Raw genomic sequence first — 24,838 nt, 5'->3', positions numbered from 1 at the left:
TTTAATACTTCTTTTTTATTTTTTAATTTCATTGGGTACTTCTACCACATTGAAAAGGAAAAACAAAAAGAAAAGAAATTTTAAAAATATGTACCAAAATTTGAATTTTGCGCCATTTGTGCGGTAAAGTGTTGTCAACAAAAAAAACAGTTCAGGGTTATTAAAAATGGAGCACGAAAGAACGCGTTTTTGTTGAGCAATATTCTTAAAATAATGACGTTTTGGCAGCTACAGTTCGCAATTTTCGTACAAAATATGGTCGGAATAGTGATTTAACTTCACCAACTGTGAGATTAGTTGAAAAATTCAGGGAGATCTTAGACACTCTGACACTCCTTCAATTAGTCATTCAACACAAAATATCGCAGCATTTCGTGAATGTTGCTTGAGAATCCAGGAACATCAATTCGGCACCGTGGACAAGAATTAGACATTTGAGAAGCTCTCTATAGCGTATTCTCACGAAAGGTTTACATCGTCCTTAATGACAGTCCTATCGACTCAAGAACTGAAACCTACTGACTACACAGAGCGAAGAGAGTTCGTTGAATGGATTATGGAACAAGTGGATGCTGATTTTTCGAACAAAATTATCTTCATATATGAGGCTTATTTTTATCTTGATGGCTTCGTTAATCAACAAAATTGTGGCATTTGGGGTTCAGAAAATCCACGAGCGATTGTTGAGAAGCAAATGCATCCATAACGTGTCACTATTTAGTGCAGATTTTGGGTTGGAAACATCATAAAACCATTCTTCTTCGAAAATGCGGCTGGTCGGGCAATAACAGTTAATAATAAAGATAGCTAATCTTTACATGATAATCCAGTTTTTTGTACCTAAATTCGATATCGATATAGACGATATGTGGTTTCAACAAGACGGTGCCACATGCCATACAACCCAAGAAATAATTCGATTACTGCACGAATCATTTCCTGGTCGTGTAATTTCCGGTTTTGGAAATCAGAATTGCCGCCCAAATCATGCAATTTAAGGAGATTGCACTTTTTTAGGGGCTTTTCGAAGTCTTAGGTTTATGCCAACAAACCTACGACCGCCCACGACCACTCACGCCTTGAAGGAGGAAATTAAGCGCTGTATCAACGAAATTCAGCGGCATTTATGCAAGCAATTATGCAGCAATTATGTAAAATGATCATGGAAAATGTCGACAAAAGAGTGTATAAATTTCGTGGAGGCCATTTACCCAATATTTACAATTTTTAATTAAATATCTGTTTTCTACCAAAATTACTTCTTGCCTGAATTTTGACACACCCTTTATCAGACAAGTTGTTAACGTTTCGAAAATTCCTCTGCTTTCGTTCTCAAAACTCATATGATGTTATAATGTTTATAGTGTAATCGTAAACAANTCGACTCAAGAACTGAAACCTACTGACTACACAGAGCGAAGAGAGTTCGTTGAATGGATTATGGAACAAGTGGATGCTGATTTTTCGAACAAAATTATCTTCATATATGAGGCTTATTTTTATCTTGATGGCTTCGTTAATCAACAAAATTGTGGCATTTGGGGTTCAGAAAATCCACGAGCGATTGTTGAGAAGCAAATGCATCCATAACGTGTCACTATTTAGTGCAGATTTTGGGTTGGAAACATCATAAAACCATTCTTCTTCGAAAATGCGGCTGGTCGGGCAATAACAGTTAATAATAAAGATAGCTAATCTTTACATGATAATCCAGTTTTTTGTACCTAAATTCGATATCGATATAGACGATATGTGGTTTCAACAAGACGGTGCCACATGCCATACAACCCAAGAAATAATTCGATTACTGCACGAATCATTTCCTGGTCGCGTAATTTCCGGTTTTGGAAATCAGAATTGCCGCCCAAATCATGCAATTTAAGGAGATTGCACTTTTTGGGGGCTTTTCGAAGTCTTAGGTTTATGCCAACAAACCCACGAACGCCCACGACCACTCACGCCTTGAAGGAGGAAATTAAGCGCTGTATCGACGAAATTCAGCGGCATTTATGCAAGCAATTTTGCAGCAATTATGTAAAATGATCATGGAAAATGTCGACAAAAGAGTGTGTATAAATGGCGTGGAGGCCATTTACCCAATATTTACAATTTTTAATTAAATATCTGTTTTCTACCAAAATTACTTCTTGCCTGAATTTTGACATACCTTTTATCAGACAAGTTGTTAACGTTTCGAAAATTCCTCTGCTTTCGTTCTCAAAACTCATATGATGTTATAATGTTTATAGTGTAATCGTAAACAATTATCTACTTTTTATTGAGATATTTGTGATAATGAAAAACTAAATGTATAAAATTAACTCATTGCTGATCTTTTTAGAGCAAGAAATTACTTATGAAAATTTATTGCCCGTGAGAGCAAGAAATTACTTGTGAAAATTTATTGCCCGTGCTCTGCTTACTACTTCTGTCCTCGATATTTTTATGATTTTAGACGAAGACGACGGTACGTTTAGATCAAGCTAATTTTCGTAAACCCCCTACTGTGTAATCTTCTATTCAAAATAATGTAATACGACACAATAATGTGTCCTATTCTTAAGTTGCATGGAAAGAAATAAAACAAAATATTTACACATTTTTCTTTTTTTCTATAACACAAATTATTGAAACTCATTATTTTTCTATAAAAGCGACAATAATTGATTTGCTATCATCCGAATATCAGAAGCATTTTTTGCAGTCAGCTTCTCAGTTTTCAATATATTTACCAAACATTTCACTTCACCTTTTATGCTGCCTATGGCATCAGCAATATTTCCATCCTGTTTATTTTCATCAGAAATCTTTGGGGCTTCCACAGGGTTACACCATTTCGAAGGTTTCAACTCAGGTTTTTCCGCAAGCAACGGTTCTTTCTTACGAAAATCTATTTCCTGCACATCAACGGAACTGTCGTCGTATCTCATTTTTTTTCTTCTTGGAGAATTAGTTTCATTTTTCCACTTGATACATTCGTGTTGGAAGTAAATATTACCAAGTGATGCGAAATATTCCCTATCAAACTTGTTTGCAGCTACATTCCTTTGCAAATATTGAAAAACAACGTTGTGCATTTCTTTAGACAATCGTAAAACATTTTTCACCACGTCTTGCTTCTCATTTATAGCAAAATTTTGGATAACCTCTAATGTCTCTTGCTTGATCACGTTAGACTCATTCATTAAAAGATTTTGGCAAATTATATCTGCTACCAAGGTGTGGAGTTTGATGAAAGTATCTTGTTGGTTTTCGTAAGGATTATTGCTTAGAATGGATAAAAAGTTGCACGCTAGTAGTTTAAATGAATCATTACACGACAGAATTCTCAGTTGAGACAACACCTGAAATAAAAATTCTTGTTCAGGGCGACAGTAACAATGCCACTATTAGTATTTTACACAGGCTGTGTTACGGTGACGGCCCATTAGAATATTTTAGAGACTACTTCGATTTAAATTTTAAAAATTTAGGCCCTATGGTTTTCGGGAGTGCTCTCTTCAAATAAAATAATGGCATTGTTGTAGCACTGTATATTTTTGCATATTTGGATTTTACGCGTAACTATAGGGGGACTTTTATCAGTTTCCCTATATCTATCTTTAACGATCTTCGAGATATTTCAAAACTTTCAAAAAAAGTTACTAATTCAAAATTGCCTTTTTTACAGAGTGCAAGCTGAATTGATATTTGAAAGAGAGATAGGGATGCCTATTCTTTGTTACAGTTATTTTAAAAACTATTTAATTTTAGACAGGGTAGTGAAAATTTATTATCGAATTTGCTTAACTATGAACTGCCAAAACTTGGTTTTTCCAAATGGAACACCCCATATATTTAATCAAAAACTGTTGTAAAATTTTACCCTCTGTCTATCCATATACAGGGCCGGAAAGTCCCCATGGTTCATTGGCCGTTACGTGAGAGCGATAAAGAAAGTCATAGTAATCCGTGCGATAGAGAAAGATGGCTATAATGAAGGCGTCTAATAGTCACATAAGATCCACTTCTTATTTGTGGAAGGGCGAAATGGGCGGTGACTATTAGACGCCTTCATTATAGCCATCTTTCTCTATCGCACGGATTTCTATGACTTTCTTTATCGCTCTCACGTAACGGCCAATGAACCATGGGGACTTTCCGACCCTGTATCCCTATAACGATCTCTCTTAATTTTTCTGTTATTGACGGTTTTTGTGATAAGTAATTAAAATGATCCAATTTCTTGCGAGGATTTGAAATTGGTAGCAAACTTAAAAACAAAACAACCAATATGTCATGTCATCATTTACTGTTAATCTGACAGCGATACTTAGTTAAATACTTAAATACTTCTTTAGTTAAATTTAGCTAAGTACTTTTTTTAGTTATCTAATATGTATTTTCATAACTTCTCTGTCTTTCTGTTTATTGGTGGTAGTAAACGATGTAAAATTAAATTAACTGTATAATAAATAAATGAGAGATATCAATACTTCAGCTTACACGATGTAAAAAATAGACAATTTTGAATTAAGCTATCGAAAAACAACTTTTTTTATAGAATTGAAGTATCTCATTAGAGATAGATATAGAGAAGCTTGATAAAAGTCCCTCTGAAATTGCGTGTAGAATCCAAATATGCAAAAACATACAGGGTGTTCCATTTAAAATAAGTGCTACAACATTGGCATTATTTTATTTAAAGAGAGCACCTCCGGAAACCCCAAAGCCTAAATTTTCCAAATTGAAATCAAAGTAGTCTCTGGAATATTCTAATGGGCCGTGACCGTAAGATGTAAATGCCATTACCAAAAAATATTGGCAAAGAAAAAAAGTTAAAGCTATTCAATTTTCTGATGTTTTTAAAATAAATTCATAGTTAATTTGTGACGGATGATAATAAAAGTGATAGAAGTATCATACCAACTTTTTTTTATTTTGGAATTGCTTTGTACATTTATGTTAAAGTACAGACCGACACAAATAAGTTTGCGACTGAGATAGCTCCGCCCACAATGCGCATTCGACAAAACTCCAGGTAGCCGCTTATGCTGACGAATGACGATGTAGTTTTATCGCAACATAAATATTTTAAATTCTTGCTGATATAATTGAATTCGAAAAGGATGAGGCCTCAAAATTTTATGTTTATATTTTCTGCTAATACAAAAACCTTGTTTTTTATCAATAAATTTTCCTTAGCTACCACAGACCCTAGCTGATCTGATAAAAATAAATAAATCTTATATACAGTGCGTCCCAGAAGTAACGCAAAAAATTCATATTTTATTTTGTGTTGAGTTTTCACAAAAACGCTAAAACACGTCAATTAGTAAATTAGAATTGTCGTTTTGTCACGTTGCTTAAACCTTTTTTGCGCTATGTTTCATAAACCTATGACGTCATCGACATTTTTTTAAATAGCACCACCTAATTTTTTAAACATAAATGGATAGTCCTTTTGAAGGGAAATACGTCGATATAAGGTTTGGCCTACTTTAGTTTGACAGGAGCGAAAAAAAAGACAACGATTGGAATGAACATGGTTTGAATTAATAACAAAAATAGGTATCACAAACTTATGCGCGAACAGTGCACATGTTTTTATGTAGATTGGGTAGGTACACCCGATCACAGTGGCTATGTAGGCATTGTTCTAAAGACGACAGTTAGCAATAGTGCCTCATATCATTGTCACAGTTACAAATACCATAACTTTACATTACGATGGTGTTGTGTTTAAATGAGAAACAAAGAACTGAAATCCTAATTATGGTTGAATACGGAGATATATAGTAGGATCATATTCGATGCAAAGTAATAAATCATTGCCTGTCAAGGGAACCAATGATGTAGGCTTTTAAGGGTTTTACAAATTGAATAATTTCTTTATACATTATGAAGGGACGAGGGGATCAGTTTGGGTCTGGCACCCTTGTTCCTACAAAAATTCCTTTATTCTCATAAACTATTTATTTTAAATGCAATTTATTATAAATCCAATTTGTTTCCTAAATTCCACATATGTACTACATTTTACCTTTGTACGCGCCACTGTTGTTTACTTGTTTTTTGGAAGAGCTCTCTAATTGACGGCAAAGCTCGTCAGGTTAGTATTTGACGTATAACCGACCAGTTCGTACACTCGATGCACCTGGGCGACTACAACTACTACCAGAACACAGTGCGTATGCAGCGGTATTTCAGATTTTACATTGAATTTCATTTTAAATTTGAAATGATTTATCTTACGCCTCCTAAAAATGAAGACACGATTTTCCTTTGATAAAAGACCGACAATTTTTTGCTCTACTTTGCATCGAATACGATCCTACTATAGGATCCGTAGTTATGATACATACTGACATATCAGTACATAAAAACGTACCTACAATCAACCAAAACACAAAACATCCCCAAATTTCCATTTTATACTGTGGCACTGTTCTCGCATCAGTTTATGATACCTACTTTTGTTGTTATTTTAAACCATGTCCATTCCAGTCATTGGCTTTTTTTTCCGCTCCTGTCAAAGTAAAGTAGGCCAAACCCTATATCGACGTATTTCCCTTCAAAAGGACTATCCATTTATGTTTAAAAAATTAGTTGGTGCTATTTAAAAAAAAATGTCGATGACGTCATAGGTTTATGAAACATAGCGCAAAAAAGGTTTAAGCAACGTGACAAAACGACAATTCTAATTTACTAATTGACGTGTTTTAGCGTTTTTGTGAAAAGTCAACACAAAATGAAATATGAATTTTTTGCGTTACTTCTGGGACGCACTGTATATACAAAGATAAGTAATAAGACCATCACTACAACTAATAAGACAATCACTACACCGCTATCCAAAAATAGGCGCATACGTCTCATTTGACTCACTCTTGATAAGTTACAGCACAGCTTCCCATGTTTAACTGCATCTAGACTTTATTTTTGAAATAACTAACAGCGTGTAACACAAGTACCAACTATTTTACCAATTCTGGAAAATACAGAAAAGTAAGAAAACAACACAAAATTTCTTTACCAGAATTAGCACTAAGTTGGATATGTTTTTACCCGCACAATTTCACTGTTTAGGCAAATAAGAGCTTTTGTAAAAGTGATGCTAAAATTTAGCTAACAGGTCTAGAATCAGTATAATTAAAACTTATGTAATGAGCAAAATTGCATATTTAATTTAACATTTGATGTTCCAGTATATACATGATGTCCCCTAATTAGTGTGCAATACTTTAGCACTAGATTCTACGATAAAAAATAAGATTATTTTTTCTTATAAACGAGGGTCGAAAATGCTTCCTAAGGAAACTACGCCCCCCTAAAAGGGGACTAAGGAGATTATATTTTTCAAATTATTTTCAGAAACAGTTAACGTATCATTATGAGTTTTGGTATGTTGGACACTCAATGAATGTTCTAACGAACTACACGAAAACTGTTTAAAAATTTTAGACAGGATGTCTCAGGCAGGGGTAAAATGCGACCCCAATTGTTTGCATGTCAATATTTTCAAATTTATTTATTTAATCAACAAACTATGATATGAGATTTTCAGAAAAGAAATGTACTCTTGATTTACTTCGATAAAATGCTTCGTTTTCGAGAAAAATCGATTTTAAAGTTTTATTACACAATCTCAAGAATGGAAAAGGATTACATGAACAGGTAGGTAGGCTATGAAAACAAACGTTTGTTTACTTGAATTAATTTGGCAGATTATTAAACTTAAATTTTTGCTTTCACTTTAAGGTGCTGTATTGAATATTAAATAAAATCTAAAGCAAAAAATGCAGAATTTTAATAGACACCAAGGGAATCCCAACGGAGATACTGTAATCGGAGGCAACCTGGACGTAGAATATTTGCTACGGTCCATAGACGATTAACGGAAAATGGATCTTTTAGAAAATGCGCGGTCAAGGAAGACCACCAAATAATTTTGAAAATACCTTAAATCAATTTGATGATAATTTTAATATTTTAAAATGTAAACATCAAACTATGATTGAAATGGGTTTTTTACAAAAAAAATGGACCCTAGATTTACTTCTATAAAATGCTTCGTTTTCGAAAAATATCTATTTAGATTTAGAAGTTATATCTCATTATATCTCGTTATATCTTCATTTCAAACTACAAATTTAGAAACGGTTCTTGCATCATCCAAATCACAAACCGTTTGTAGACTGTTGCCATCCGCGCATGCGTAGTAGAAATAGTTTGCCAACTATCAGTAATTTACTACAGAAACAAACCTAATATGCACAGTAGTCAACTGAAGTTTTGTAATAAATCAGATAATAAAGAAATTATTAAAAACTAAAAAACACGTTACAATAATCGCTCAAAATAACTGCCATTTTGTTGAATGCACAGCCTTATTCCATGAGAAGCACAAAGAATTTCAAATTCATTGTTCCTTAGCATATTAGAGGCCAAATTTATTTTTTCTAATAATTCTTCTCTAGTATCTATTTCGGTGTTATAAATGATACTATTTAAATGTCCCCATAAGTAATAATCTTGATTAAGGTCAGGTAAACGAGGTGGCCAGGCAATGGGACCGCTTGGTCCAATCCACCTCTCTGGAAAATATTCGTTCAACCAGTTCTTCACATTCCTACTATTAGTTCTGAAAGTAGGTACATGTTTCCTCTAATATTCAGGCCTTCCAATAAATTAACCAATTCATTTTGTAAAAAATGTAAATAAGCTTCACCGTTTAGCCGATTTGGAATATCAACAGGTCCAATTAATTTGTTATCGAACCACAGAATAACTGAAAACCTGTGTTGAAAATTATTACGCCGAACTACCTTCCGATTGTCATTAGCCCAATAATTTCTGGTGAAAGTCGCCTCATCGGTCCAGAGAATTAATGGAAGAAAGTTTCCATTATTAATTATCCACTGAGAAAATTCGATCCTACGCATAAAATCTTCATTTCTTAAGTCTTGTACCCTCTGATGATGATAAGGATAAAGGCCTTGGATAGTGACCATTTCGTCAAATTAATTCAAGTAAACAAACATTTGTTTTCATGGCCTACCTACCTGTTCATGTAATCCTTTTCCATTCTTGAGATTTTTCTCGAAAACGAAGCATTTTATCGAAGTAAATCAAGACTACATTTCTTTTCTAAAAAACTCATATCATAGTTTGATGTTTAAATTTGAAAATATTGACATGCAAAAAATCGGGCGCACATTTTACCCGTGACCTGAGACACCCCTGACTAAAATTTTTAAACAGTTTTCATGTAGGTACCTAGTTCGTTAGAACATTCATTGAGTGTCCAACATACCAAAACTCATAATGATACGTTAACTGGTTATAGAATCATTGGTGTCGAAATTTTACGTCTCGTACAAAATTATATTAAAAAGAGCAGTTTCTACATTTGTTTTAGTTTATTGAAATACTTAGATACTAACGATAATCTAAATAAAAAAAAATAACTTGAACATAGTCCACAGGCAGTTTAGCAAATATTACATCAAACGTCTTTAGGTAACTTGAAAATAAACTGTGACTTGAACTGAACTAATAAAATTTAAAAAACCTCCAACGACTCATTCTGTAATATATTCTACAGACATAAATATCACTTATTGTCTATGAATATTTTAAACACAAAAGGCGTGATTGAGCTGCTACATTACGAGAAACAAATACAAAGTAATATAAATTCCACATTCCAAAGATCGTTGGATTATTTCGTGATTGTTGTATTTATTAATTCCAGATGAATAACAGTGAACATACAATACTCTTAGGCACACGTTAACACTATGCAATTTGAGTTTTTTTTAAAATTAGTTCAAAAAAAGGATATTTCAAATATTGGAAAAGGCAGCACTCATGAATTTTATTTAAAATTACAACTACTAACAGCTGCTACCATCAACATTAACTAACGCATTTGATTAGTTAAAAGGACTTTAAAATTAACCATTTAATTAAAAATAACGGTACATCTAAAAATTTTGTTTAAAATTCAATACCAAATAGGTAATATTGTTCCTTTTCTGTTTAAAATTCAATACCAAATAGGTAATATTGTTCCATAGAATAATTTTGACATCACCATGGGCGCAGAGGTAACGATGTATGAGATTATTATTAAGCAATTATGCGCTACTGTTTTTTTTAAAACATTCCTGAAAAAAAAAACAATTTTGACTATTGGTAGGATATAACCTATAAAGCTTATGCCATATGTTATATCCTTAAATGCCATTGCTAATTTTTGTCTACTAACACATGCGCATGTGTCTGATAACTCTCCTGATGAACGAAGCTGGCTAGATACTGGAAGTGTAATTTCAATGTCAACCTGGACATATGTATAGTAATTGGAGCATTGGAATAATTGTTCCCCACATGCACAATATCAATTAAAAAATCGCAAATTCTGACAGAAATATAGAGTGTCTCAAAAGCAACGCAGGATTTGAATTGTGCTCTATTTTCATTCCGAAGAGTTAGCAGTATTGTGCAGGTCACATGTTCCGGTTAGACAAAATGGACGGATAGGCGAGTGAAAATTGTGAAAATTCATTACAAAGAAGAACCGACCAATCACCTCACCCAGTGGCGGCTCGTCGGGGTGGGCAGGGTGGGCAGTGCCCACCCTGAAATTTTCAGAAGAATAAACAAAAATGTGTGTATATATTTATAAAGTGATTTGACAACTCTTATAAAATTAAATCTAAAATGCCTTACCTCCTTTGAAACTCCCCCTAAATTTTAAAATTATATTTTAATCATGATCTCGGCAGCAACCAACATAACATTCGGGCTAGCCCGTAGCCGCTGAATTAAACAACGCCCTACCCCAACCATACCTTGCATGCTTATACGCACCTAGGACTAGACAGTATAATCGGAAACGTAAGTCGTTCACTAATTTAGAATATTTGGCCCAAGTCGGGCGAGCCCGCACACAGCTCGCATATACCCATTGAGCACCCATCGAGTGTTGTATCGACCACCTAAGACTTTTCACCAATGGTTGGGAATATATATACGTATATTTATTTGCTGTAATTTTGTTCTTTAAATGAATTTTTAAATATTAGAACAATTTTTCCCTGCAAAGGTATTCCAGAAAACAAATTTTATTAAACGAAATAATAAACCGTTTTATAATAATTTGTAAATCGCGTAAAAAAATAAATATCTATGGTGCTATGTTGAATGTTCTTTGATAATTATAATTATTAAGGTTATTTTAACTCGTTACTGTTAAACTGAATTAAAAGTGATTGCTGAGAAATTTTCAATATTTGAATAGATTCTAGTTTGTAAACATGGGAGTGATGTAAATTATTTTTGGGATGATCTCGGCAGCAACCAACATAACATTCGGGCCAGCCCGTGGCCGCTGAATTAAACAACGCCGTACGTTGCCTGCTTATACGCAGGGCTAGGACTAGAGAGTAATCGGAAACGTAAGTCGTTCACTAATTTAGAATATCTAGCCCAAGTCGGGCGAGCCCGGACACAGCCCGCACCCGCATACTCATCGAGTGTTGTATCGGCCAGCTACGGCTTTTCGCCAGCCAGCCAGCAGCGGTTGGAAATATATGTATATTTATGTGCTGTAATTTTGTTCTTTAAATGAATTTTTGAACATTAGAACAATTTTTCCCTGCAAAGGTATTCCAGAAAACAAATATTAGTAAACGAAGTAATAAACCGTTTTATAATAATTTGTAAATCGCGTTAAAAAATAAATATCTATGATATGTTGAATGTTCTTTGACAATTATATTTATTAAGGTTATTTTGAAGCGTTACTGTTAAACTAAATTAAGAGTGATTGCTGAAAAATGTTCAATATTTTAATAGATTCGAGTTTGTAAATATGGAAGTGATATAAATTATTTTTTAGGACTTTTAAATTCGATACATATTTATTTATTTTTTCAAATAATAAACTGTTCGATTAAAAAAAATAGCTTCTATTTAATATATTTTTTTTATTTCAATCAGATTTTTAATAAATTATCATTTGAATATACATAATTACCTAAAATAACTCTACTCTCCGGGCAAGCCCTTCGACTTCACTCGTATATTCTTCGGGTACTTACGTGTAATCTGCGGTTTGATGTTAGTTTTATTTCATAGATTAGGAAGGTAGAGATTTGTTATTCCTTGTACTTCACGACTTGGTTGTTTGTAAGTTCTAGGTTAGGGTTAGTATAGTGGTTTAGGTAAGTTTTTAATGTTTAATAGTTTGGAGTAAAGCAAAATGGCAAGCCGAAAATAGCGAATTGGTGAGTAGCAATGGTGATATTATTAATTTTTTATTAAATAAAAAATTTTGTATGTTAACTTTCGATGATAAATTATTTATTTCAAAATTAAAACCTACGCCTGACATGAAAAATTTAATAAATAAAAACAATTGCGGAAGTAACAGATCATTTAGTAAAAATTGGTACAATAAATATGAGTGGTTAACAGGTAGTGAAACTAGAAACAAATTATATTGTTGGAATTGCTTACAGTTTAATGAAAAAAGTAAAACTCCATGGAATTATCTAGGATATTCAGATCTGAAACATATAAATGAATCTCTAAAAAAACACGAGCGATCGGAGGAGCATACATATTCAACATTAAAATTTAAATTATTAGGAAAACAAAACATTCAAACTTTTCTTGATTCTGCATTTCGTGAGAATATTTTAAACCATAATAAAGTCGTGGACGAAAATAGAGACATTGTAAAGCGCCTTATTGATTTGGTTATTTACTTATTTACTTATTTATTTATTTATTTATTTATTTATTTATTTACTTATTAGAATTTTAGTATAATTTATCGTTAGTAATTTCAGCTATAAAAGTGATAGAGAATTTTACTATTTGTTTAGAGAATTATATAATTTTTTATATGTCCTTCTATGCCATAATCCTTGCCTTATCCCCTATCCCGGCAAGAAATCACTGTGATGACATTCTCGTTTGTTCTTGCTGAACTATTAGGTATACTTTTGGAATAACTAATATAATTTTCAGGTATATTTATATTAATTATCTTCATAATTCTTAAGTTTTTTACACTTTCAAAAGTGAATAGACTAACGTAGATTGCAAATATTATATGATATTAAGTTACATGAGAAAAAAAAATTTTGCCCACCCATCTCAAAAAGTCACGAGCCGCCACTGACCTTACCAGACTCTTGGGTATACAGTGGACCTTCTTGAATAACCCGAGGATTGTCCCTGCTCCAAATTCGATGGTTTTGATTGTTCACATACCCACTAAGATGAAAATGTGCCTTGTCGCTAAAGATGATTTTCATAGCAATCGCCGTCCACTTGTTGATTCTCCAACATCCAATCAAGGAATGGATTAAATGGTCATCTGGTTTCAATTCCTGGGTTAGCTGAATCTTAAATGTATGCAGATTCAATATTTTGTTAAAATCCGCTGCATTGTGCTTTTTGAAATGTTTTTTTTATTGTCTGCAACTGAACCTGTTTATTCAAATTTGGTAACTAATCTATTCATAGTTGTTTCATTCGGGGAGTTCCTTCTACCGAAAATTCCACGTAATTTGCGCACAGTCTCAGCTACACACTCTCCGTACTTGTAATGAATTATCACAATCCTCACTCGCTCATCCGTCGTATAGCACACCATTTTGTCTAATTTCAACCTGTTTACTACATCATGTAGCCCTACACAATGCTGCCAACTCTTCGGAATAAAAATGGCGCACAATTATAATCCTGCGTCACTTTTGGTACATCCTTTTTGAATAAATTGCAAAAACTACAGACTATAGGCATAAATGTATGTTTATAGATTATTCAGAAAGTATAGCATAATCTACATTAGTGGCTAGTGCTCTTATTATTGAAACAAAATTAGCCAGTAGACATTGATTTTTTAACTTGACCAAGTCGACAGTTGTTAGGATTCTTGACAATAATGTAATCGTCACTCAGAAATATATTCTATGTAAAAGAAATTAAAGGAATAATATGAAGGGTAATTTTATTCGCATAAAATTTCAAAACTTCCTTATTTTGCCACTAAAACAAAATATTTTCTCTTTCTTTCGATTTATAAAAACTTATTTTAAGAGTTATAAGTTAAGATACATGGCTATCATTATAAAACGATATGGTAATGCATATACAGGGATGGCCAAAAGTACGGAATAAAATTCATATCTTTTGAATGAGTTAATTTTTTTTAAACGCCGAAACACGTTAACTGATTTTGATTTTTTCCCATCTTTCGGTTATATAATAATTAATTTTTCTTCAACCCCCTAACCTCTAGCTACCACTACTTTTTTTTCAAATGGAAACATAACGCATGAGGGGGCTCGTTGAAAAGCTTATAGAAAACCGAATCCAGCTATACCAAATAAACAAGTTTTATTTTTTCAATAACCATTGGCATTCTTCAAGACGATAGTAAAAGCTGTCCACAGCATTCTGAGTGACTTCAGCTGGTAAATTATGCATCTCCGCCCTAATCTTGTTCTTTAAATTCTCAATATTATCCGTTCTGTCCTGGTAGACTCTTTTTTTCAAATATCCCCAAAGAAAATAATCCAGGGGTGTTAAGTCGGGGGATCTTGGCGGCCATTCAACTGTACCCCGTCTACCAATCCAGCGATTTGGAAACATTTCATCTAAGTATCTTCGAACATCAATACCAAAATGTGGGGGAGCGCCATCTTGTTGGAACCAAATTCTTTCATTCGGTATATCTGGATCAATTTCATGAGGGAAAATCACAGCTAGAGCAGGTATCAGGTCAAATGTTAGGAAATCCAGGTAGCGTGCGGCAGTAAGATTTTCTTCAAAAAAGAATGGGCCCAAGATTCTGTTGTTGATGATACCTGCCCATACATTAACTTTTTGTGGATGCTGCGTATGCGATTCGCATGTCCAGTGTGGATTTTCCTGGGACCAAAAGCGATAGTTGTGCCTGTTAACCACTCCATTTAAATAAAACGTAGCTTCATCCGAAAAAAGTACGTCTCGTTGAAAACCATTATTGTCGTCACACCGTCTCATCATTTCCTCACAAAATTGTAATCGCCTATCATAATCGTCTTCCAAAAGCTCTTGGACAAGACATACCTTATAGGGGTGGTATTTCTCTTGTTTCAGAAACATTCGAATTGCAGTTCGAGAAGCATCGTGATTGCGGGCCAATGAAACAGTTGAAGTATGAGGATTTTCAACAAGTTCTAATGCAATGTCTAATTTCTTTTCTTCATTCAAAGCACGTGCCCGTCCAGTTTTGGGCAAAGTCTGTACTGTACCGTGTTCCTCAAATTTGTGAAATATTTTACTAACTGTCCCTTGCGAGATTTGGTTTTCGGGATATTTCGCATTAAATAAATCGCGCACTTCAGCCTGACTTCTTATTTTGTCTCCACATCCAAGCAATATCAAGATTTCGATGCGTTGCCTTTCCGACAATACCATTGCAATTCAGTAAATAACTTGATTTTGACACAATAGTAACGTTTCGAACTCCAATTTACAACTAAAGCGAAAAATTAACCAGAAAGCCTGGCAAGTAAGTGGTGCCAAAAAAACGCAACATAAAAAATATATCTTTTTTGCGTTAGCAGTGATAGGTACAGTTTCAAATTCTTTATTTTATTCTGTGCAAATTCATGGAGGATAACACTGAAGATAATTAAATTTTATTTCACTTGTTAAGTAGGTGTTTTATACAACCCTAAAAACCTTGCTATTGAAAAAATAAAACTTGTTTATTTGGTATGGCTGGATTCGGTTTTCTATAAGCTTTTCAACGAGCCCCCTCATGCCTTATGTTTCCATTTGAAAAAAAAAGTAGGGGTAGCTGGGGGTTAGGAGGTTGAAGAAAAATTAATTATTATATAACCGAAAGATGGGAAAAAATCAAAATCAGTTAACGTGTTTCGACGTTTTAAAAAAAATAACTCATTCAAAAGATATGAATTTTATTCCGTACTTTTGGCCATCCCAGTATGTAGGATAACTGAAAAATAAGAACAACAACTCAGGAACAAGAAAAGTTTTGGATTGGCTTAAACCATTTCTTAAAAAAACAATAATAAATGAAGTTAGTAGGTAATTGGTTATAATTGGTCAAATGAATATTTTTTTGAAAATCAAAAACGTCAAATTATAATTTTCAAAGAATGGCCCACAAAAGATGTTTGGAACTGTTATTTATTAGGGGTTTAGAATAGGTTAGTATTAGGCAAAAAAAAAATTCGAGTCGCCTTTTTTGTCTAACTACGCCACTGGCGACAGATAAAAATTGACTTTATACTAAAAATGCAACTCTTTACCAACGTACAATAACTGCCAAATTTTAAGAACATAATACTGACTGTTCCAAATTTAATTCAAATACCTATTGATATATTTGTTTTAATTTTCAACACCCTGTATCTCGGAATCTAATCTTCTGCAGTTATGGACCGTACTTAGGAAACACCCAGTATAACAAATTAGTAACAGAAAACTTGCAAATTAAATTAAACGTAAAATAATTAACTGATACAATTTTAATTTAATTTAAAAGAAGCATTATTTTTCGAGTACTCACTCACCATTATCAGTTGTTTGTTATTAAATTCCGATAGAAGAGCACCGGTAATCTTGCACAATTCAGTCATGAAATACTTAAATATATTATTCTCCATGATATCACAAGCACCCCGATTAAATATCCAAAGACTGAGTACGGTCTTAGCTAAATTGTTAGGATCCAGTCCGATTTCTCTGAAATTTACAGTGGACAAGGCTCTAAAATTTTCAACCTAAAATAAAAAATGAATTGTTACACTGTGAAGTTATACAGAATATACCTGAGGTATATAAAAACCAGAAACGCATTTTTGAGTCCGATTTTCGACTGTCAAAAATTTAATATCTTCATTTATTTTCGTGGTACAGCAATATTCTTTTTTTTTTGACATTTCTATAAATGAGTTTATGCAAAAAGAAGGAGATAATGCCAATTTTCCACTCCTCACGGACAATAGCCTAAATTAACTTAAAAACTGGGAACAATCTCAAGAATTATTCTTTATATCAGTTCAGTCATATCGAGTTCAGTTTTGTTTTAATAATATAATAATTCCCGAACCTAAGTCATCCAATTTTTGAATCTTGCCAAACCTTGGAAAATGTTTCTAAGAAGTTTCTTCGCCATATCACAATTTTGTTCTTTTCTATTAGCATACTTCGGGAAAATCTAGGCAAATTTTCATCTTATGTCATTGCAGGTTGTACCATGATGTGTAATGTTAGTTCGTTTTTAAAATATCGCATGTTTAACGTCATTGAGGGTTTAAATTTTTTTCTTCCACATGCTTCGCTTTTTGCTTTATTACACTTTCGTCACTTTTTAACTCAAGATACCGAAGCATCTTTATACTCTTTATTAAGGTATTAAGCTAATTCAAAGACAGGATGTCCTATCAAATTAAGTCAAACAACATTCTTCGACACCAGAAATATAGGTACGCAAAAGACATCAAACCTCGCAGACAAGATTGCTAATTGCACGTACTGCGGGAAACAACTACTGGTATTAAAGAATGTTGTTTGACTTCATTGGATAGGATTTATTTGAATTAGCTTAATACCAAATTATTTTTATATATTTATGAAAAAAATCAAGATAAGCACTTTCGATTGTTATTAAGAAACTGCACAATTCCAAGGCATCACTCACCGACATAGTTGAGTTACGTGCTCGAATTTTCTTATCACACTGTTTGTTATGCAACGTTCTTCATCTATTAATATCCGCACAAGATTTCATTTTCATTATTAACACGCTTATTAGAATAACTTGTACGCACGGACACGCTGAAAATTAAGGCAGGGCGAGATTTCAAGAAATAAGAAGTTGAACCCTGCAGTGGCAGTCGTCTTTTTGTTAGACGATAGAAAAATAGAAATAGGCGTATGTAACAATGGAATATTCCAAATGCGCCCACAGGCTAATCATACAGAGCCTTATAAATGATTACAAGCCACGTGACCATACTGTTTGAAACAGAAATTTTGTTTCTCTCACGTTGGTAAATCAATTTCACCAAAATTAAAACAGTAAGATCGAGATTACATTAAAACACAATATTTTGTTTCATCGGCTGTGATTGGTGTAATTTTTCAAGAGATTCTATTCAACCAATTAGAGATGGCATTATCTCGAGAGTCGTCATAACGGTTTGTTCATTGGAAACGAATCATTAATATTGATGACGCCATGATTTAAAGAATTTTCGTAACCAGTACCAACCGTGCAATGTTGCGTTGCCTAAGCTCAGCGGTCAGGTTTAAACATTTATGAAGGCTCTGTATTATCGTAATAACATGTGAAAAATTTTGGGACCAGAGTTTAGTTTAATTCTAATGTTCTAAATAAGTTTAGCGGTAAAGTGCATCATAGGTAGTCAAAAATGTCAAGTAAATGAATATCGATCTGTAATTACAAAATAAATGAAGCTATCAAATTTCTGATTTGACAGATGAATTTGTCTTGTCGATTCAAGAGTTTATTAGGTACACATTTTTCCCTTTCTCTAATAGTTTCTGAAATACCTACCATGAATTTCTATCGAAAACTGTCCACTTTTATTATTTAAATTTCAAATTTGTTGCAGACTTACAAGATAAGGTTGTTTGTTCAAAATGTAGTAAATATACAGGGTGTCCCAGTGTCAGCGTACAAAAATGTACCAGGGGGTAGACCAGATCAAAATAAGATTAAAATTCTTATTAAATATTTTTCTGCGATGCACTCTCACTGAGTTACACGGTGTTGTTTAGAAATGACATGCAAAAGTTATGAAGACATAACCTTGAGGACAAGTTGACCTAGGCCGCCCCTGGCGTCAGATCGAAATAAGCACCATGTAGTTTTAATGACCTTTAATAGATGTACACTTCACCCAAAAATTACTTAAATTCCTGAAAGGGTTTTTGAGTTATTTCGGAAAGTTGTTATTATTTTTTTCTAAACAACACCCTGTAACTCGATGAAAGTGAATCGTAGAAAAATATTTTATAAGAATTTTAATCTTATTTTGGTCTGATCTACCCCCTGGTAAATTTTTGTACGCTGACACTGGGACACCCTGTATAGTCAACTTACAATGAAAACAATGTCCGTGAAATTCATGTTTCCTTTTCCTATTGCTTCTATCTTCTCCACAGTAGCCATGCAGATCCCTTCGATAGACAATCTTTGTTGAACTGGAAATTTCGTGAAATGGATTGTTCTCCAACAATCCATAGACCGTACTGGATTATATCGTAACACAAAATCATTCTTAGTGTAATTAGGCAACATTTTGAAGATTCTTTGTATGAAACATTTCAAGTATATTCGTTCCGGTCGATGCGTGAGGACTCCGAAGTTTATTTCCTGATACTTTTGGATGAGGTTGATCAAGGTCGATAAACAAAGTTGTGGAGTCGAGTTACTGAAGAAAACAAAAGTCAAAAAACGGGATGATATTATATTTTATAATTAAATGTCATAACAGGAAAAAATGATTAAGTTATTTTGGTAATTTAGAGAAAATTTAGAAGAAAACTTTTAGATAAAATTCAGAAATCTGAAAGACAAACTCATTTTAACATTTGAAATTAATTCGTGGGTTAACCAGAAATATAGTACGAAGAAAATACGCAAAAATAAAGTAAGACGTCAGTGTTAATTACTTAGCTACATGTGCAGTTATTTTACAACAATTAATGTGAACAGTTTTATAAAAAAACACAAAAATCTTGTGCTTGGTTGAAGTGAAAGTTTTTTATTGATACAAAGTTATGAATAAATCTTCTGTAGGATTGTTGTAAGGATATTAAAAAAGAAAATGCAAAATTTAAGTTGTTTCGAATAAGACTATTGTATATAGGGTCCAACCAAAAAATATTCTTTTTCAGAATACCCGATTACATAATTATGACGTCATTGACAATTATTTTCCACCGACAAATATTTTGACTATAAAATAAAATGGATTTTTAACATTTTTTACTATCTCCATCCGGTTAGAAGTTACACAGAAATATTCTTTAAAAAATAAATATGAAAAGTCGTATTAGATTAAATCGAACAAATAAATACACCATATGTATTTTATCAAATGTCAATTATTTTAGGGCTTAAATTGCCACTTAAATGTCAAACAATTGCTTAAGTTAGCAACGGTAAAACATTTTTAATACTTTTCGCGTAAAATGGACCCTGTTTCGTCCCATTTGACACCCCATGTAAAAATTTTCATAACGTATAACATAGGTAAATAATACATAATCTGCTAAGTTGGTGACTGCAGCAAATAGTAATATTGTCAAACTTTTTAAAACCTTTAAAAATCGTATAGTACTTAGAGCCTTTAAAAATTACTCTAGTTTTTTTTTTCATTTTGACGAGAGGATTCAGTCCTTAATGTTTGTAGTATAAACATATACTAATTTTGATATTGTTGTGGATATTTTACCAACTGGAAACGTAATATTTTTCCACACCTTATTGTTTTCTGTTAGATACATAATATACTCGTATTAGGTAATGCTAATTATGTTAATTGATAACATAAGCAAATGTGAAAAAAATTACTTCATTACTTCAATGTCACAATATCTAAATGGACATATAAAAAAATACTGGTACTTGGTAAATCTCTACCATTCATATATTTAAAACAAATGCCTACATTTTCTTTTAAATAAAATATCATATTCTCAAAATTTTAAATGATACAAAAAATGTCTTTTATATATAAAAATCATATATGAAATAATTCTATTAAAAATATACGTATTTCAATTAAAATTATTTCTTAAATCCTATTTTTTTTTTAACTGCATTTCGTACATTAAATTGTAATAGTCTGAAATCTAAAGTTGGACTTAAATGAATGGTCGACTTGGCAATTATTTGCAATTGCGTAGGTATACTTGCCACGCCGTAGGAGTGATTTACTAATTTAGACTAGTCACTTAACTAAATACTAAATAAAGGTAAAAACACATTGATTGACATATAATTATGTCAACCAGTTATATAAATTTAGATTTACATTAAATCAAATATCTACGAAAATGTTTAATACAAACTGATGAAATTTAGGCCAGTGATTTCACTAAGTCAACTAAAAAGTCACGTACGACAAACTAGAGCTTTGTTTTGGTTCTCTATTTCTGAACAGTCCAAAATCATCGCAGAACTATAGACGCAATAGACAAAATTCTGAACGATTCGGAACTATCCGGAGTTATTTGAAAACCAGAACGCATTACAAAAATATACTCATAAAACCCAATAAAAAGATACTTTTCTTAAACGAAAAACAGGAAATGATGGAAATGGAAAAAATTATGAATGACAAACGGAGTTTGTAAAAATGGGTATAACTACGCATACGCCAAATAATACAGTTCTAAGCAATTCGTGCTAGAGAGCTAGAACTACTTCGGATGGTTCAGAATGGTTCCGAATCAAGTTCAAATAAAACCAAAACAAACATCTGCGAAATTCTGAACCGTTCAAAGTAAACACCAACGCATATTTTAGACTGCGCATGATTAGAACCGTTCGGAACCGAATTTTATGGGAATCAAAACAAAGCATAGATCTCAGAATTTCAACGCCACTAAGTATTTTGAAAATTCGATCAGTGCATTTGATTTCAAATTATACTTAGAAAAAGAAAAAAGATAACACAAATGCGCATCGCTGACTAAATACAAAGAACCTTTCATTAAGAAATTTCATTTTAAATCTCACGCAATTTTTTTGCCTGTGACAGATGGAGCTGTCGTATTTAGTTATTCGCTGTGAGCAAGTAGGTAGAGGGGATAGTCAAACATTTGCGAGCGCTAGTAGCGTCAACTTAGTGAACTTAGGTCGGAAATTTAAAAACCTTCTGCATAAGGATATTTTTAAATGGGACACACAAGTTGTTGTATCAAAGATTATAAAATTACAATTACGGTTACAATAGTGACTGTGTATTTTACAAATTCCCTAAAGCTACTCATAAACTGGGTCAACGACAAAAATGGATTGCAATTAGAAAAAAGTAAGTAAATATAACATTCAATTTTAAAATAGACATTGATTGAAAATGTAAGTTGTGATATGTGGATCAAAATTAATGTTTAAAATCTATCTAAATAATAATTAAAATGTTATGTTGTTGTAGGTAGAGCATTTAATCATGGGCCAGGATGGTTACCTAAAAAAAGTCATGTAATTTGTAGTAGTCATTTGATCACAGTTTGAGATGAAATACTCATTTTTCCAAAACTAGAAAAATAAATAAATAAATAAAAAACATTGCTATTTAGACCATATTTTTAATAATTTCTTTATTTATTGCAAGTATAATTAAATTTTGGAGGGAAAATTCTCCTATTCTAATAATCGCAGTCAACATAATCACAAAATGAAGTGCAAAATCTTAAAAATAATAATTATAATGAATAAAATAGTTTACTTACTGATATTATTCATAGATTACGATCTAATAACTTTTTGTTACGTTAATTAAATAAAAAGTATTAACTATCATTTGTATTTGGCATATACACTTTCAGTCACTATGTCACTTTAAATTTCCGACAGAAGTTGTAGCTATAAAACCGCTAGGTTGCGATACCAGCGAAGCTCACAGCGAATAAACGAGATCAATAAAAATGGATGGATATTCCTTTGAGCAACGCTTAGTAGTGTGATGTCTATTTCAAATACTCTTACTAATCCTAGCAGGGAGTGATATCATATGCTTAAATGGGAAATATAAGACGCACAAAACAAGTACTATTTTAGAGCTAAAAATATACATTTGATCATCAAATAGCAAACTGTCTTAGCAGTAGTAGGGAGTATTTTTCTTTATGTTTTATGTATCAAGTGAAATAAACATTCCAAAGACAACAATTAGCAGGGCTTTAAAGAAAAATAAATATCACTCGTACCAGCCAATCATTGCGCAGTGGCTCCAGGAAAACGATTTTATTCGAAGGCTTGAATTTTGTAATTGGAACGTTAATAAATGCCAAAATGATAACTTCAGCAGCGCCGTTATATAGCACGGTGCTCCTGAGCGAATTTAAATGAAATTTTCTGGTCACTCCAAAATAATAAGATATCCTGTTTCTACAATACTTGAACATCATTTTAAGCCCTGAACCAAAATATTTGGTGTGGCGCTTTTTTTTCCGATGACACAATAAGAAATTTGATATTTTTCATGTAGGTGATTATAAAAATTTTACTTCAAAAATCAAAAAGAGAGTTGTAAGTTATTTTAACAAAGTGAAAACTATTACTCCAGCATATATATTAAATGTTTTATTCTTTTATATACACAAAATAAAAAGTAGATTTATTATAATGGTACAAACATAATTTATATCAAAATTAATAATTCAATCGTATAGAATTACAATCAATTTTCAATCAATCAGTTGAATAAATGATTCAGTGTATTTTTACACGCAACTAATAGATGACACGGTTATACATGAGAGGCATTGTAATCGCATAAAGCACGTAATAATTTCATAGAATATTCAGGGTGAACGTTTGATGCTTTGTATCGATCCCATATTTTTGAAAAATCCGAATGTGCGGATTCTGTAGCTTGTTCGCTGAACTAATCCTCTGTTTTTCCAAACAAAAATCTTTAACATGGAAAAAATTGAATACACGTTATTCGGACATATGACAAAAGTGAACGAAGAAGTACAATGGGCAAATAAATGCAACGTTCAGCGCCAATGTACTTATGGAAGCCCAACATTTGCAGGAAATGCTTGCTAAACATTGCTTAAAAATGTTGACATTTTGGCCAATTTCAAGTGTTTAAATTGTGCTAAGTTTGTTGATTGTTTCATAAAGTTGTTAACAGCTGTTTTTCATTGGAACTTAATGAAAAGTTTGTAAGTCATATTGATGAATTCAGGAAAAGTTATATGAACTTTGATATAGCTGTAACCCCCAAAGTCCATGCAATTTTTTTCCATGTTAAAGATTTTTGTTTGGAAAATACAGAGGATTAGCTTATTATAGCGAACAAGCTACATACCCTCTTCAATGGGTCCCTGTGCCCTTAGGAAGCACTTCCGGACCCATGTTCATATGAACTTTTTTACTTAGTTTTGATCATAGAATCGGCCTGTTCAGGGTTGGCAGCTAATTATGAAACACCCTGTATATACAGGGTGTTTTTGAATGGAGTAGCATAAATGATACCAGTGAATCTACATTTCAAAAGAACACGATCTGCAAAAAATCGCGTTGGTAAAATGTTCACCCCTGAAGAGATATGGGCCATCAAAGTTTCCAAAAAAATTATGAGAATTGACTGAAATTTGAAAACCGAACGAGGTACAAATAACAAATTTTTTACAGGTTGTTTACTAATACAGATGCGAGTTTTCAACTATTTTTCGAAAATTTTAACCCCACGAAAGGGATTGAAATAACCACCCCTCAAGCCATTTTTTGCCATAACTTTTATATTTCGTAAAAACTCGATATCCAAAAATACGCATTAGATAAACTGGTTCTTTTAGAAACTTTTACCTCGCTAGCAATTTTCCTTTAAAACTTTTCGTTTATTAATAAAAAAATAAAATGTATTACCATTCACCTCACACCGTATATGATTGCAATCAATCAAAGAAAAACTAAGTGTGCTGCTGTCATGCCAGTTGTCACAATTAACTCTTCTGTAAGTTGTCACTGTTATCAGCTAAATACTTTTTGGGTGTAAATTAACAAGAATTATGCCAAATTTTACTAATGATGAATATGTGGACATGC

The 24,838-nt window shown here is 32.5% G+C and overlaps 1 protein-coding gene across 3 annotated transcripts in view; it reads right to left on the bottom strand.

Annotated features, from left to right (window-relative positions):
• Nucleotides 1–2,633: 2,633 nt before the first annotated feature.
• The window catches only part of LOC108906934, a 54,571-nt gene continuing 32,366 nt past the window's right edge, over nucleotides 2,634–24,838 (bottom strand). For 2 of the 3 annotated variants that reach the window (XM_018710377.1, XM_018710378.1), the window contains 3 exons: nucleotides 19,148–19,478; nucleotides 16,590–16,799; nucleotides 2,634–3,344 (listed from right to left, as the gene is read on the bottom strand). In XM_018710377.1, coding sequence (XP_018565893.1) covers nucleotides 2,646–3,344; nucleotides 16,590–16,799; nucleotides 19,148–19,478 — 1,240 coding nt within the window. In that variant the 3' untranslated portion in view covers nucleotides 2,634–2,645. Of the gene's footprint in view, nucleotides 3,345–12,437; nucleotides 12,558–16,589; nucleotides 16,800–19,147; nucleotides 19,479–24,838 lie in introns of those variants that run through there. The other variant, XM_023454943.1, reaches the window with a different exon arrangement.

The sequence above is a fragment of the Anoplophora glabripennis genome, unplaced genomic scaffold (assembly GCF_000390285.2).
Source record: "Anoplophora glabripennis isolate ALB-LARVAE unplaced genomic scaffold, Agla_2.0 scaffold297, whole genome shotgun sequence".
Lineage (NCBI taxonomy): Eukaryota > Metazoa > Arthropoda > Insecta > Coleoptera > Cerambycidae > Anoplophora > Anoplophora glabripennis.
Note: the sequence above shows the minus strand (reverse complement) of the source record. Positions and strands in the feature narration are given on the sequence as shown.